The 16009-nt window shown below is 38.2% G+C and overlaps 2 protein-coding genes across 3 annotated transcripts in view; one reads left to right on the forward strand and one right to left on the reverse strand.

Annotated features, from left to right (window-relative positions):
- The first annotated feature begins 70 nt into the window (after nucleotides 1–70).
- Nucleotides 71–4700, forward strand: LOC113111997 (serine protease 27-like). Its single transcript, XM_026277325.1, has 4 exons — nucleotides 71–367; nucleotides 3005–3273; nucleotides 3427–3572; nucleotides 4343–4700. Exons 1-4 carry the CDS (start codon nucleotides 123–125, stop codon nucleotides 4691–4693), a joined length of 1011 nt encoding a protein of 336 aa, XP_026133110.1. The 5' UTR covers nucleotides 71–122; the 3' UTR covers nucleotides 4694–4700.
- LOC113111995 (integrin alpha-M-like) overlaps nucleotides 4651–16009 on the reverse strand; it is a 37759-nt gene continuing 26400 nt past the window's right edge. For both annotated transcript variants that reach the window (XM_026277323.1, XM_026277321.1), the window contains 16 exons: nucleotides 15830–15963; nucleotides 15604–15740; nucleotides 14771–14922; nucleotides 14456–14587; nucleotides 9796–9869; nucleotides 8092–8230; nucleotides 7350–7448; nucleotides 7197–7276; nucleotides 6986–7072; nucleotides 6667–6745; nucleotides 6456–6551; nucleotides 6289–6369; nucleotides 6030–6140; nucleotides 5827–5940; nucleotides 5488–5598; nucleotides 4651–5383 (listed from right to left, as the gene is read on the reverse strand). In XM_026277323.1, the coding sequence (XP_026133108.1) occupies nucleotides 5321–5383; nucleotides 5488–5598; nucleotides 5827–5940; nucleotides 6030–6140; nucleotides 6289–6369; nucleotides 6456–6551; nucleotides 6667–6745; nucleotides 6986–7072; nucleotides 7197–7276; nucleotides 7350–7448; nucleotides 8092–8230; nucleotides 9796–9869; nucleotides 14456–14587; nucleotides 14771–14922; nucleotides 15604–15740; nucleotides 15830–15963 (1689 nt within the window). In that variant the 3' untranslated portion in view covers nucleotides 4651–5320. The remainder of the gene's footprint in view (nucleotides 5384–5487; nucleotides 5599–5826; nucleotides 5941–6029; nucleotides 6141–6288; nucleotides 6370–6455; nucleotides 6552–6666; nucleotides 6746–6985; nucleotides 7073–7196; nucleotides 7277–7349; nucleotides 7449–8091; nucleotides 8231–9795; nucleotides 9870–14455; nucleotides 14588–14770; nucleotides 14923–15603; nucleotides 15741–15829; nucleotides 15964–16009) is intronic.

The following is a 16009-nucleotide window of genomic DNA, read 5'->3' on the forward strand; positions in this document are numbered from 1 at the left end:
TACATACTTCAAAAATGAATAATTACTAATATTTATTGATATTTCATGTGGGATTGGGAATGATGTATTAAAAAATATAGAATTATTATTATTATTATTATTATTTAGATCACTTTCTAAAAATGAGGTGCATGTCTGTAGAAGTGGCAGTTGAGAAGTTATCTTTGTCTTCCTCAGATGATTTTTCTAGTGCTTTGAATTGTGGAAGAACCCCAGTTACCACCAGAAGTAGGATAGTCGGAGGTCAGAATGCTTCAGCTGGACACTGGCCCTGGCAGGCTAGTCTTCTTCTGTTAAGCAGGCACATCTGTGGAGGTTCCCTCATCAACAAACAGTGGGTGCTGTCTGCTGCCCACTGTGTTCATGGGTAAACTCAGTCAACTACTTGCAGACGAAAACATCAGCTTTCATAGCCTAACCCTTTAAAGCCTAGTGTATCATATTTAATATACATATTTCTACGGTCTCTTTATTATCAACATGATCAAAACTTTGCGTCCCGTGTTGCAAAAGTTGCAACAGTGCAAAACACAAAACCTCTGTGCTGCCCCTGAACTCAGGTGGGTAAATGGGAACAGAGAGAACACAAAACCAAACCAGAACATTACACAACAGAACGTGCATGTGACAATCTTTTTGTACTGCATAATAATAATAAATAAATTCTAAATTCAAGTAGTGGTTCACAAGATATTTTGCTGTGTAATCTCTACTGGTTTAAATGTCCAAATAATATCACGTTATGGTGGCTGTAAAGAAACACATCATTAGAGAATAAACAGAGATATTCATTCATGCACCATAATAATACAATCCAACAGAGGAGGAAGGGTGGGGCAACGAGCTGGATGAGGGCCTGGCAAATAGCTGGGAACCATAGGAGAAGGAACTGGCAGGATAAATCAGGGTGGAGAAGACAGAGGGAGAACAGAGCAGGAGTAGCCAAGCGGAGGCCCAGAGCCCAGCCAGAAAGGAGGTCCACGGCGGAGTCGAGGAAGAGAAGTGACATGGTAGAGATTTGGCTGACAAAACCGTGAGAACAACAGATGGAGACAGAGATAAAGGACGTGAATACCTGGTCAGAACTGAGGAGACTGAGACCCAAGTTGACAACAGGCTACAGGACCGAGATGGAAATTGGGGCTCAACAGGTTGGGGTGGAGCCAGTTGGACTGAGGGCCCTGGTGGAGTCAGAGGAAGGAGGAGCCCAGCGGAGCTACAAGGATGGAGGGATGAGGTGCACACAGATAAGTTAAACACCATTGTGGAGGCAGAGCGATGATTCCCCAAAGCAGAGCTAGAGGGAGAAGTGAGTGCAAGGACCACAACCAAATTCTCATTCTGATGAGATTAAGCTTTGTGGACAACACTACTGCTTGTGGACAGGAAAGTTAACATTAACATACATTAACCATACGAAAAACCAGTAGAGACACTGGAGAATTAGAGCAGGGCTGAATCAGTGTAGACACAGGAAGGCATCCTCTTCCAAGCACTTATAAAAAATTACCTCATATGCCAAACTCAGCTCTTCCTCAATGGCAGGAGTGTGGGCAGGACTCCACTCCATGTCCTCAAACTCCACAAGCTCCAAGGCAATGGATGTCACAGTGATCTCCATCGTGCTCGATTTGGCTGCGACGGTTGCAGCTTTGTTCCAAGAGAGGTTGATGGCTTGTCCTTTACCATGTTATCTTGGGGCATCCTTGCTTCCTTCTTCCTTACTGTGGGTTCCAAAGCATGGCCAGTCATGGGAGCCTGGTTGGTGGCTGTCGGAGGATATGTCCGGCAAACCGCATTCAATGATCGACAACGATTTGCGCTAGCAGGCAAGTTGACGTCCGCCAATGCACTTCTTCATTGGTCACCCAATCTTGATATTTGGTCTCCAGGATGCGCCTAAGGCATTGTTGTTGGAACATATTAAGGTGGTGGATGGTTTTGGCCATTATTTTCGGATGACCATGGAGTTGAGTAGCTGTACCTTGGTCTCGAGGGCGATGGTATTCGTTCCCTAAAGTGGTTGGAGGCATCGCATGATGCCGTGTTTCCAATACGGTAGACAATGTTGTGGTCCGCGTTGCTGACTGTTGAGATGACGCTGCCCATGTAGGTAAATTGATTGACCTCTTCGATTCACTTTTGGCCAATGGTTAATAGTACTTGCCCACGGGCATATTGGATCTGCATGATTTTGGTTTTTGAGCTGCTTATTCGGAGCCCGATCTTTGTTGGCTCCCACTCCCAGGCCGTCATCATGTTCACCAAGCCAGGTTGGGTGGGATCCAGCAGCATGATGTCATAGGCAGTGAGGAATGCAAGTAAAACACAAGCAGAACAAGACGTAAAAATATGATCCATCAGGCTTTTGACGAAGGTTTATTAGTTCATCTCTAAATTGCACTGCGCTACATGAAACTACATAGTTGTGAGCATAAAACAAATCATTTAATATCATCTTACGAAGACATTATTGAAAGACATAGTTTGACAACTGATATAACCTACTGAAAGCTATCATCTGAATACATGTATAATATGAATATACTCTTTATAGTATATGTATAGCTAGATTACAGCTTTCAGTACATTAACTATGCAAAAGTTCAAAATAGTGTCTTATTTCTTTTGTTGTATGTTTATAATTTTTGTTTAATAATGTAGCACTGTGGTCCTGCGAGACATGACAATATTGTCTTACTCTGTCCACACATGTAGTGGTATGACAATAAAGCAATTTCAATTTAAGTACTCTGTTATAAAGATATAACTGAGGTCTCAGAATTTCATCTAAACATTTTGGCCATATAAATATCAGCATCTGCACCAAATCGCATATTTTTTCACCAAGTTCTAACATTGCATTACACACTTGTAGAAATGCATATATATTATTTAATTGTTCCATTTAAAATATATTTCTGACTATTATTTTATTTGTCAGGCTTAAAAGAAACTGTTTTTTACTTTAACTTTCTCTCTGTCTCTTGTTTAATTTTCTCAGGTATCCCACCTCTTATTTCTCGGTGTTTTTGGGGCGACAGATCCAGGGAGGCATCAACCCCAATGAAGTGTTCAGATATGTGAGATTTATCATCAAACATCCCAGTTACAACAATTTAACAAATGAGAACGATATCGCTCTTCTCAAATTGAGATCACCGGTCCCGTTCACTGACTATATCAGACCTGTGTGTCTAGCAGCTCATAACAGTGTGTTCAACAGTGGCACAGACAGCTGGATCACTGGATGGGGAAACATTGGCGAAGGAGGTGAGAATTCATTTCTGTCACCTCTTAGTTATAATAAAGTCAGCATAAAAATGGGATTATGAATGGTATTTCATCTGTAACATGACATATTTCTAGGTGGAACAGGATACTGGATGACTATGCAGAGTAAATAATATCATGTTTTCTATACAGTGCCCCTTCTGTCCCCTAATGTTCTTCAGGAAGTGGATGTTTCTGTAATTGGTAACAGACAGTGCAACTGTCTCTATGGAGTTGGAAATATAACAGACAACATGATCTGTGCTGGTCTTCTGGAAGGAGGCAAGGACTCATGTCAGGTACAGAAACCCTCTGTTCAGAATACTTATTTCCCAAACTTGTGTCTAACAAGTAAACAGTAAGCGCTTCAAATGGCAAATACATGGTTAAACTTCTAAGGTTCATGTCCAATCAGGTTATCAGAGATTTTTAAACACTGTGAAAGTAACCAGTGTTTGGTACATTTTATAGTGAACAAAAAGGTGATATGTGACCCTGGGCCACAAAACCTAAGCTTTCCATTGATATATGGTTTATTAGGATAGTACAATATTTGGCCGAGATACAATTTGAAAATCTGGAATCTGAGGATGCAAAAAAAAAGAAAAAAAAAAAAAAAAAACTGAGAAAATTGCCTTTGAAGTTGTTCAAATCAATTCTTAGCAAGACATATTAATAATAAGAAATTTAAGTTTGTATATGTTTACGGCGGGAAATTGACAAAATATCTCCATGAAACATGATCTTTACTTAATATCCTTATGATTTTTGGCATAAAAGAAAAATCTATCATTTTTACCCATTCAATGTTTTTTTTTTGGCTATTGCTAGAAATTATACCCCAGTGACTTAAGACTGGTTTTGTGGTCCAGGGTGGTCTATATATTTTTTAAAATATTTTTTGATTTATAAAAACAGCATTTCTAAAATTATTAATGACTTCACTGTCATTTTTTATTTATTTATCATATCTATACTAAATAAAAGTATTACTGAAACATAATATTGACTGAATCTTTGAATGGTCTATTTTACTTTCTACAATGTATGTACTGATGTGTATTTTCAGGGGGATATTGGAGGTCCGATGGTGAGCATGCAAAGCTCTGTATGGGTTCAGTCTGGTATCGTTAGCTTTGGGACTGGCTGTGCTCGACCTGAACTTCCTGGTGTGTACACCAGAGTGTCACACTATGAGGAATGGATCAGTTCCTTGGTGTGTAGCGATCCTCCAGGTTTTGTGCAGTTTACCTCCACTGGAGCTGATCCTGACTACAGTTACAGCTGTCCTGGTCTTCCTCCTCCTACTTCCTCATCAATAGAATTTAAAATGATATCTTCTGCAACAGCTCCTCCACAAAATACTTTGCTATCATATTTGATGTTGCTTTTAGCAGTACTTGCTTTATTTTATATGTAAAGATACATTTTGGGTAAATACTTTCATACAAAAGGAATGTATCAAATGTGACAATAATTACATTTATAAGGAATAACACAATTAGAAATGTTTCAAATCTTCATATAAGAATGATCTCTGAATGAATGAAGACTGGAGTAATGGCTGCTCAAAATTATCTGGAATACATGACATTTAAATATATATATAGTTACAGATCAACAAACATGATCTATTAAAGGTGTAAAATGCATTTACTTACACATATTTGAAACTCAAGTTATTTCATGTTATAGTAAACACACTTGGGAATCTTTCAAATAAATAAAAAATTGCTATGTGTCACATGAAAAGCATGATGAGATTGTTTCTCTTCTATTTAAAGCATCAGTAGTTTTAAATGTGCAGCAGTCCTTTTTATTTACTAAAGTTAATACAGAATTTGTAAATGGAAAGCTTATGATTATCATACAAGCAGAATATCAATAATATTTCTATACATATGCATATAATAAATCTCTTTAAAAAAGTTGGTCCTGGAAAGTAGTTTCACTTGCATGTAAAGCCACAGTTGAATTTTTAATACACCACTATTTTTGTTGATATAAAGGGGTTGGTTAATTTTTTAACCTATGTTGTGGTTGGCCCCTATTCAGGGCTTTGTTCTGCATTCTCTAGCAGCTGCTTGTAGTGGCTTTTGAAGAAGCCAGCCTGAAAAAAGAAGAAGAACATGCATTACAACACAGAAATAAAAACTCAAGGTGTGTAGACTGCTGAAAATAAAAGGTTTGAAACTGAACATTCAGTATACACACCTTATAGAGGGCCCCTGTGATGAGAGCCAGTAGCAGCAGTCCTCCTATTGCACCTCCAGCGATCTCTTTAGTCAGATTCACCTCATCATACACCTCCACTTGAGTATCAATCTACACACACACATAATGTACATTAATACAAAATTACCCTGTCAATCCACCTTCCCATATAAATATATCATAATGGTTTACATAGTGGTTGCAAAGGCAAACATGGATTGGAAAATCTAAGATGTATCATATGAAAATTTGCAGTGCATATTATAATCATATATTTTTAGGCTTCTAGGTTTTTTTTTTCTTAGCTAATTTGCTAGAAAGAAAAAAAACAAAAAGTACCTGAGCGGACGATGCAGTTTGTTGAGAATCGGAGGAAAAGAAAACATATATTTTCTTGTCATAATCAATAGATGCTGAACTAACCAGCTGAAAAACAGCAGCTCTGAGTCCAGTCTAAGAGAGACAGATCATGACATTAACATATGTAAAACATGAGTATATGGTCATTTTTGTGATATGAATTTGCTTTAAATGTCATAAACCTGCTCAATCCATCCAGAGCTCACATTGCCAGTAATATTATAAAATTTCCGTTCATTCTTTAAAAGAGTGCAATCACATCTGAACTTGGCACACACCGCCACAGAGCAGTTCTGAAACACACACACACACACACACACACACACACACAAATCCAGAGAGACTGAGCAATAGGGTCAATACGCAGAGCAGATAAAACATTGTATTTTATGGACTTATTTACTGTATGTTAGATCAAGGAATTAAAACTGATTCACTCACCACCACAAAATCCTTTTTAATTACTTCAACAAAATCAGTTACGGCAGGCTGCTCATCCTTCTGTTTAACACAGCCTGGAATCTAAAAGCACATGCACTAGTGTCTGGTTGTTTTTATTTTAATGAATGTGAATCAATATGGGCTTTTTCTCACACATTCACGCTTACCTGTATGTCATTATTAGCCCAGATAGATTTATTTCCCAACATCACTGGCACTCTGATGAAAACTTGGAAACCTAGTTCTCTAAAGTCATTTTCAACCTGAAAGAGATCATTTTTGAAGTCATGAAAAGCCATTGAACTCTAGTTGTGGACGAGAAAATCCTTTTTAATTCCATTTTATGTTCATGGAAGTGTGTGCATTTAATTTCAGTACCTTTAGTATCTGTTTGACTGGTTTATTAGCATCAGAATTCTGTGCAGTAAAATTGATGTGGAGGGTTGAATTTTCATGCCTTATTTAAAAGGGAAAATGTGACAATTATTTAATATTTTATTATATTTTATTATTTAATTATATATATATATATATATATATATATATATATATATATATATATATATATATATATATATATATATATATATATATATATATATATATATTATTCATATTTTACACACACACACACACACACACTACTGGTCAAACGCTCTGGGTGCTAACATCTGCTATAGAGGAACAGAGCACTAACCTTATTAAGGCAATATAGATGGCATATTTTACATCAATGCTTTTCTCTTTGAAAAGTTCACTGGTTTGAGAGTGTTGGTCATTTCCACTGTAAGCGATAGAGGGTTTCGTTTAGTAGTAGTATTTCCACTTATCAGTTTCTCATATGCGAACAGCTACTCAACAGCTCACAGTTGAACAATGCAGATGAAGGTGATGTTTATGTGTCATACCTGTTGATTCTAGCAGTAAACATCACGTTTTGATCGAAGGTGTTTTCTTTACTGATGCTGTATGTAATATGAAACACAACCTAGATGTGGATGTAGAGAAAATGAAAAAAAAAAAAAGAAAAATGCACATGAGCATTTTAAAAGTGACCTCACCTGAGAGTTTCCTTTAAGGATGGGTTTGCTGATGTGGCAGGTGGTCTCTCCAAATGAACCATTTTTCTCACTGTCAAGAGATACACACTCCACTCTGCCCTGCTCAAACAGAAAATGATGCATAAACAATCATTCAGTAACAATGATGTTCAAACCAAGAATTATAACTATTATAACTCTGTGACAATAGAGACAATAAGTCCACACCAAAACTATAACGGAAAAGACACAGAGGAAAAATGTGGTTAAAATCAATTTCTTATTAGTTTTTTTTTTTTTTTCAGCTGATGAATGATACAAACATTGACAGCCAATCGGAATCCACCCAGCTTTAATGATCAGCAGACTACAGTGCACAGTTATTAAACATAACGTTATTGTGAAAGGGTGTTTAGTGGATGTTAAATTAGTTATTGTTATATTTCTATCATGACAACTCTCAGAGGGATTGGCATGGTAATGTGCATGACAATGTAATGTGTTTGTTATTGCCATGTAAGAAATACTGATGCTGCACATATAACATATATAGAATTACCCCCATTCATAGCATAAATGAATCATACCATAGCAGATCTATACAGGTGGAGCTAGGGAAGGTGGAGGTTTTCTGAAGTGCACTGTGACTGCTACAGCAAGCAAATATTTGAAGGTTAAGCAGCAAGCTCATTGGCTGCTGATACAAAAAGAACCTAACCCTAAGAATCAGCCGTGCAATGTGAAGTTTAAGTATAAGTTTTACCTGTTTAGATATGATTCTCCTGTAGGAAAGTCCAAAGGGGTAGCTGAAGGTGAAGAATGTGTTGTATGAGTTTTCGCCTCTGTTTTCTACAAACACTGTCACATTGATCTCCTGCATGATTCCAACTTCTATTGTAGATCTGGATCACAGAAACAAAAGAGAAAAAAAAAATCACTTGGATTGAAACCATAATTTCATTATGGGGTGTAGTGATAAACCAGTATTGACGATAACCATGATATTCAAAGCAACAATTATCGATATTGTGTTAATTTAGTGTGTGACGATATACATATTAGAGATAACCACAATATTTAATATGAAAAGTTCTCTTGTGATAACACCACGTCAATACTCCAGCACCAGTATCTGGTTAAGGTCCCAGGTGGCAGTATTGTGCCTTAACGCTGACACTGTCAAACAAGAAGAAGACGCAGCACTTGCAGATACTCTGAGGAGAGCAGTGTGCATCATTTTACTAGTCATAGAATGGGAAACGTTATATTAACCTGTTAACAGCGGTTTTCTGTGTAAATAAGAAAAGGGTGATTATGTGAATAAGTATTGTGTTTAATTAACTCGTCTTATTTTTGTATTTGCCTGTGCGAAGTAACACTTTATTTCTTTGTTCAAATCAATTAACAGTTAAATGATTAAAACTAATCTTTAAAAATTGCATGACCACTTTGCTACATTAAACTCTGTAAAATGAGTCATGCGCCTCATCTGTGGTCATTCTTCAATAAGGATCATTAGGTAAAATTAGTTAACTACATTAGTTAACATATATAAATATCATAAATAAAAATGAACAATATTTCCACAGCATTTATTCATCTTGGTTAATGTTAATTTCAGCATTTACTATTGCATTATAAGTTTTGTTTGTAAACATTAATGCACTATGAACTAACATGAACAATGAATAACTATTTTTGTTAACATTAACAAAGATTAATAAATTGTGTAATAAATGTATTGTCCATTCATGTTAGTTAGTACATAAATGTTAACAAATTACATCTTATTGTAAAGTGTTACCATTAACGTATTCATCATACTGCTGAACTTGACAATATTTTATCTCTTGTTATTTCAAAGCAGCTTCAAAGAAGAAGGAGAAAGCCAGAGTCTTGTGCCCTGCATTTATCAGTATCCTGATGTTCGTTGGGTGAAAAAGAAAAACTCAAAAAAAAACAAAGTAAAAAATAATTTGATATCTTTCCCCACCAAAAGTTTCTATAGACATCACGATATATTGATATTGTGAAATATTATGGCAACAATTACTGTGATATGAAAAATCTATTATTGTGACACCCCTATTGCATAATTTGACATTGCTTGCAAAAGTCTTGTGTTTTGCAATAAAGTATGGACATGCTTGCAAAACCTTAGTTTTCTTTTATCCTTTGTTTCCTGTTTCCAGCCAACAGTTGTCATGGGTATTCATTGTTACTAATTAGAGAACAACTGTATTGTACAGAGTGTGTTTCCCTGTGTACTTAAGACCTTCGGTTCTGACAGTTCATTGTCTGCTGTTGTTAGTGTATAGTGTAGAGCACACTGTTACGTTGATTCTTACCCTGGAATATTGCCTTTGCATTTTGTACAAGTAAAGAACAAGTAATGTTATTATCTACAAATTTATTTGTGTCATTCTTTAATATAATACAGAATAACTAAACTTAAAAATTTGCTCACCCAGAGAAACTGAAATCCATCCTGAGGTCATCCACACAAATGTCATCATGTCCACAGCTTATCTCAAAGTCCAGCTGTAGAATGAAGATATTAAAACATTCCTAAATCTTAAAAAAAAACTAGATCAAATATTACACTAGAAATTTAGTTAATATGTTTAGACATACAGTGCTGCTTAAAAGTTTGTGAACCCTTTCAAATTTTCTGTTTATGCATAAACATAACCCAAAAATTCAGATTTTCGAAGAAGACCGAATCAAACAAATGAGACAAAAAATATTTTATTTTTCATTTATTTATTGAGAAAAATTATCCAGTACACACACAAATGTGTGTGGTGTAAAATTATGTGAATCTCTAGCATTAGCTGTTAATTTGAAGGTGAACTTAGAGTCCATCTGTTTAGAGGTGTTTACCAGGTGTCATTGCCTGCCCTGTTTTATTTATAGAACAGGGATCTATCAAAGTCTTCAAAGGGACTTTCATGCTGTTAAAAGACTGGTGAGCATTGAAAATAAAATGGCAATAAAAAGTAAAGCCAAGTAACTCTAATACCAGTGTAATAGCGGCACGGCTAAGCTAATACAACATGGCGGCCGCTCGCTATCCCTCCGATGTTTACCGATGGGAAACCATCTACTCAAACCCATTCATGTTGCTAACCAATGAAGAGGACAGCAGTCAAGGTACTGTGAAAGCTTATTAACACAAGGCGGAGACATGACTGTAAAACATGGACATTTCCCATTGCGCCAATCCTGTCCCTCATCTCCAACAAGTAAGAGCCGCTCTGCATCCCATCAGCCTCCTCTGTCGGACAGCGATGAGGGCTATAACCCCAAAGAGAGAGCCCCACTCTACGTCCCGGCCAGTACGACGGCAGCACACCATGGAGAGAGTTTCTGCACAGGTTTGAGAGCTGCGCAGAGGCAAATCACTGGTCAGTCAAAATAATGGCCATTCAGCTGAAATTCTGCCTCACCGGAGCTGCAGGCGCCATCGTCCACAGAAACCCTTGTTCATCCAATTGGGACTACCGCCGCCTGCTGGAGGAACTCAAGACTGCTTATGGCCCTTCTTCAGATCATGCAGCGGCTGTAGCAGTTGAGCTGAGGCAAAGAGTGCATAAATCTGGTGAGGCGCTTCATGTGTTCAGAGATGACATTTATGGAAAAGTAGCTATAGCTTATGGTGATTGGTCAGAGACTGAGCAAGACGCTATAGCTGTTGAAGTTTTCACAAACAGCCTGGGTGATGCAGAGCTAGTTCAAAGACTGTTAGAGAGACGTCCAGCTACACTAGCTAAAGCTTACAAGATAGCTCACTGTCATGACACTACCAAGAGAGCTGCTTCCTATGTCACCAGCATCATGCAGCCAGGGGCCCGCAACCTCACTTAACACAGGCCCCGGGCCGCTGTTGTCAGAGAAAGACACAAAAATCTGACTATGACTCCCACTACCTCTGCAGTTAGCCCATCACCCAATCACTTTGTCCCACACACATCCTCTAAAACAATAAATCAGCACAAGAACTTTAAAAGGGGTGACATTCGCTGCTATAACTGTAATGGTTGGGGTCACAAACAGAGCCAGTGCTCGTCCCCTCAAAGAAATACAAAGACTTTCCTTGCAAGCACTGCCAAAGAAACTGTGTTCCACCTTAAAAGCCAGAATCGTGAAAATGAACATTCACATGCACATATCTGAGCTGGATATATGTGCAGTCCTGGACAGCGTAGCGCGGAGGAGCGTGCTGCCCCTTCACCAATACAACGCCATTCACCAAGACGTGAGACCACCGCTTCAGTCATCCACCGTAGAGACTTTGCTCGGGATGGGACCAGGAGACGTGCCAGTGCTCGGTGAGGCCAAGATACCGGTCAGTTTCAACAACTGTCAAGTTGAAGTGGACTTCCTTGTAGCGGATATAGAGGGCAATGAGGTGCTGCTTGCCATCCTTTCCTAACCCAAGCTGAGGCCCACTTGGTTTCGGTAAGCACCGCATAATGCTGTTTGGAGAAGAAGTGCACCTACTTTCACACAGAAACTGTTCCAAACTCACACACTGTAAGAGTAGCCAGAACTGTCATGGTTGAAGCGGGACAAGAGTACCTAGTCAAGGGCAACGTGCACTTTTGCAGGGAAGCTCAGTGAGACATGATGCTTAGCCCCACAAAAGGCTTTGTTGAAAAGTACAAAGTACTCATTGCCAGAGCCCTAGTCAACGCACAGCCCACCAATATCGTTCCATTACGCCCCTTTAACCCTGGCAACAAGGCTGTGACTATTAAAGAAGGTGCCATTGCAGGACTCCTCCAGCCCGCTGAAGCTCTGCCCTCGTCCAATGTCTCCACAGTGGCAGACTTTCCAGCCAGCCCCCCTGCAGTTCCAGAGCACCTCCAGGAGCTCTACGCCCAGAGTTCCACTGACTTTAATGACAATGAAAAACTTGAACTATCTAACCTGTTGTGTGCCTATGAAAGTGTATTTTACAGGGGACCTGGTGATCTGGGCTGGAGCAGTCTTGTGCAGCATGACATCATAACCCGACCAGGACCTCCGGTGAAGCAGCCTCCTCGTCGAATGGCTGGGGAAAAGAAGTGAATCGCAGAACGGCAGATCAGTGAGGGCCTCCAGAGCGGCATCGCCACACGCAGCCACAGCAGTTGGGCCTCACCGATCGTTATGGTGCGTAAAAAGGATGGGACTTATCGCCTTTGTATAGACTACAAGGCGCTCAACAACCACACCATCACTGACGAGTTCCCGCTTCCCTGCATCCAAGATACGCTGGACACTCTCGCCACCGCCAAATGGTTCAGCACTTTGGATCTTGCTTCAGGTTACTGGCAAGTTGAGCTAACACCAAGAGCCCGCCGCACAGCCGCCTTTTGCAGTGGGAGACCTGCCTTGTCTACCTGGACGACATCCTCGTGCTGGCCAAGGATGTGCCCGAGATGCTGCAGTGACTGAGCCAAGTGTTCCAGAGACTTAAACATGCGAATCTCAAACTGAAACCAGCCAAATGCTGCCTGTTCTGCTGCCAAATTGTCTATCTAGGTCATATTGTGTCTGAGTACGGTGTGGCCACTGACCTCAATAAAGTCAACAAGGTCAAAGCTTTGCCCACTCCCACATCAGTCCAAGAGGTCAGACATTTCATTGGCCTCGCCTCCTATTATATACACTCACCTAAAGGATTATTAGAAAAACCATACTAATACTGTGTTTGACCCCCTTTCGCCTTCAGAACTGCCTTAATTCTACATGACATTGATTCAACAAGGTGCTGAAGCATTCTTTAGAAATGTTGGCCAATATTGATAGGATAGCATTTAAACGATGCCCAATTGGCACTCAGGGGCCTAAAGTGTGCCAAGAAAACATCCCCCACACCATTACACCACCACCACCTGCCAGCACAGTGGTAACAAGGCATGATGGATCCATGTTCTCATTCTGTTTACAACAAATTTTGACTCTGCCATCTGAATGCCTCAACAGACATCGAGACTCATCAGACCAGGCAACATTTTTCCAGTCTTCTACTGTCCAATTTTGGTGAGCTCATGCAAATTGTAGGGCACTCTTTCCTATTTGTAATGGAGATGAGTGGTACCCAGTGGGGTCTTCTGCTGTTGTAGCCCATCCGCCTCAAGGTTGTGCATGTTGTGGCTTCACAATTTTCTGTCAAAGTTGCTCTTCTATCAGCTTGAATCAGTCGGCCCATTCTCCTCTGACCTCTAGCATCAACAAGGCATTTTCGCCCACAGGACTGCCGCATACTGGATGTTTTTTTCCCTTTTCACACCATTCTTTGTAAATCCTAGAAATGGTTGTGCGTGAAAATCCCAGTAACTGAGCAGATTGTGAAATACTCAGACCGGCCCGTCTGGCACCAACAACCATGCCTCGCTCAAAACTGCTTAAATCACCTTTCTTTCCCATTCTGACATTAAGTTTGGACTTCAGGAGATTGTCTTGACCAGGACCACACCCCTAAATGCATTGAAGCAACTATCATGTGATTGGTTGTTTAGATAATTGGATTAATGAGAAATTTAACAGGTGTTCCTAATAATACTTTAAGTGAATATATATATATATATATATATATATATATATATATATATATATATATATATATATATATATATATATATATATATATATATATATATATAGTCTCATTTGTTTGAATGGGTTCTCTTTGTCTTCTTTCAGGACTTGTGCGAAAATGTGATGTTGTGGGTCTTATTAATGCTGAAATATAGAAACCTGAAAATACCATGTGTTTTGAGTTGGATAGTTCCCTCAAAACTCAGAATTCTTTCATCATTACTATTGTTTCATTTCAAATGATTTTCTGTATATTTCTTTCTTTTTTTCTTTTTTTTTAATAAAAATAAACTATTTTGAAGAATGTTTTAGCTCATCCAATAAAAGTCAATAAGGTCCAAAAAAAAAAAAAAAACACTCAACCCCACTGAGTTTCATTGTAAGGGCAAGCACAGACATTTTTCAAAATATATACTTATCTACTAAAAGAAAGAAAGAAAGTCTTACAGGTGACATTAAATAGCGATGAGCTATTCCCTTTAACATTACATATGAAAGATACGTGACATTGCAATTGAACTTGATGTGCCTCCTTTTACATTGTGGTCTGTGGTGGTCTTTATCCCCGGCAGCAGTATTGGCGTTATGTTTTGCAGTTTGGCAGATGGTAGACCCTCAAAAGTGAATGTTAATTGATTGGACAATGGGTTCAGAGCATCTTCTGAGAAAGCCTGATGGGATACATATAAGATATTAATGTAGCATAAAATCATGATTTTCACTTTGTGTTGGCACATTGATGCATCTTATTATAAAGTACAGCACTTAATTATTCCCATTCATAAACATTATTTCATACAGCCAGAATAACAGACTTTGATATTTAAAAGTATGAAAAAATGTTTCAGACTTACGTCTATGAAGAAAGAATGACTTTTGCAAGTTTCTTCATTTAGTCTAATGTTCATCAAATCATTGGAGATGCGGTTTTTGGGTGAGAAATATGCTCGATATTTCTGTCGCTTGGCATCCAGAATTATGGTGTAATTAATATTTGCTGTTAAGCCTAGATAATAAACATAAACATAAAACATAAAACTATATATATATATATATATATATGTGTGCGTGTGTGTGTGTGATTTAAGTGATACAAGCAGGACATTTAATTTGTTTTAAATGTTGTGTTTTCAAATTTTAAAATGTTTTCAATTTTAAAAACTGTAGTACTGTTTAAATCAGACTTAATATTTTCAACATATTTATTATAGTACCATGTTTGCACTAATTACAGTAAAAACAGTAATATTCTGTCTTATTATAACAACTAAAGAAATTATTAAAAGTGCATTTTATTATGTAATTTAATATTTATTAATTTCTTTCCAAATAAATAAATAAATAATACGGACCACACATTTTTTGTCATATCTGTCTCTGACTCTGATGAAATATCTCAGAATGAATAAAACTTGTGTTTAAAGCTAATGCCACTAGTTACATCAACAAAAGTCATTTTTCTTTTTCAGACAGGTTTCCAGTTGCTTAATGCCATTTGGTGGTCCAACCAATAGAAATGCCCCCAAATTCCAATCTTTGTCTGAATCAATGCTGCTGAGTAGGGATTATCATATAAACATTTCAGTACACCACAGAGACAATACATTTATAGTTGTTTAAACTGGCACAGGAGAAAATATCTGCACATCTTTACAACATCAAAGAATATTTCTAATTTTGGATAAACCTTTTACGCTGTGTCTGTATGGACTCATGGTGAAGCATACTTTCATGGTGTTTTTCAGTGGCTGCACTGTTTCACCGGTTGGTATTTTGGATGGGTTGTAAGTTACTTTGGTTTTCAGTTGCATGACTGGTCTGGACCTGAATGATTCACATATAACACATATGTATGTTGATGACTGAATCTGCAGATTTGTATATGTAGAGTTCTGTATTAAACAAAAACACACCTGAGTAGCAGAACTGCTCCCATGGCCCCAACAGCAATATCAGGAAGGCTGTCTGTACTCTGGTCTAGAGAGGACTGACTCAACGAAATCCCAAAGAACCGCAAACCTGGTCTCACAGATGACCCAGCAATCCTCTGTCATCACATACAGTGATGGAAACCGGGAGAATGAGACACAGAG

The sequence above is a fragment of the Carassius auratus genome, chromosome 12 (genome assembly GCF_003368295.1).
Source record: "Carassius auratus strain Wakin chromosome 12, ASM336829v1, whole genome shotgun sequence".
NCBI classification, from domain to species: Eukaryota; Metazoa; Chordata; class Actinopteri; order Cypriniformes; family Cyprinidae; genus Carassius; species Carassius auratus.

Coding starts and splice junctions, on each gene's coding strand:
- LOC113111997 (XM_026277325.1), top strand. CDS start 123: ATGAGGTGCATGTCTGTAGAAGTGGCAGTTGAGAAGTTATCTTTGTCT. Junction 368..3,004: donor GCTGCCCACTGTGTTCATGG/GTAAACTCAGTC, acceptor TAATTTTCTCAG/GTATCCCACCTCTTATTTCT. Junction 3,274..3,426: donor GGGAAACATTGGCGAAGGAG/GTGAGAATTCAT, acceptor TTTTCTATACAG/TGCCCCTTCTGTCCCCTAAT.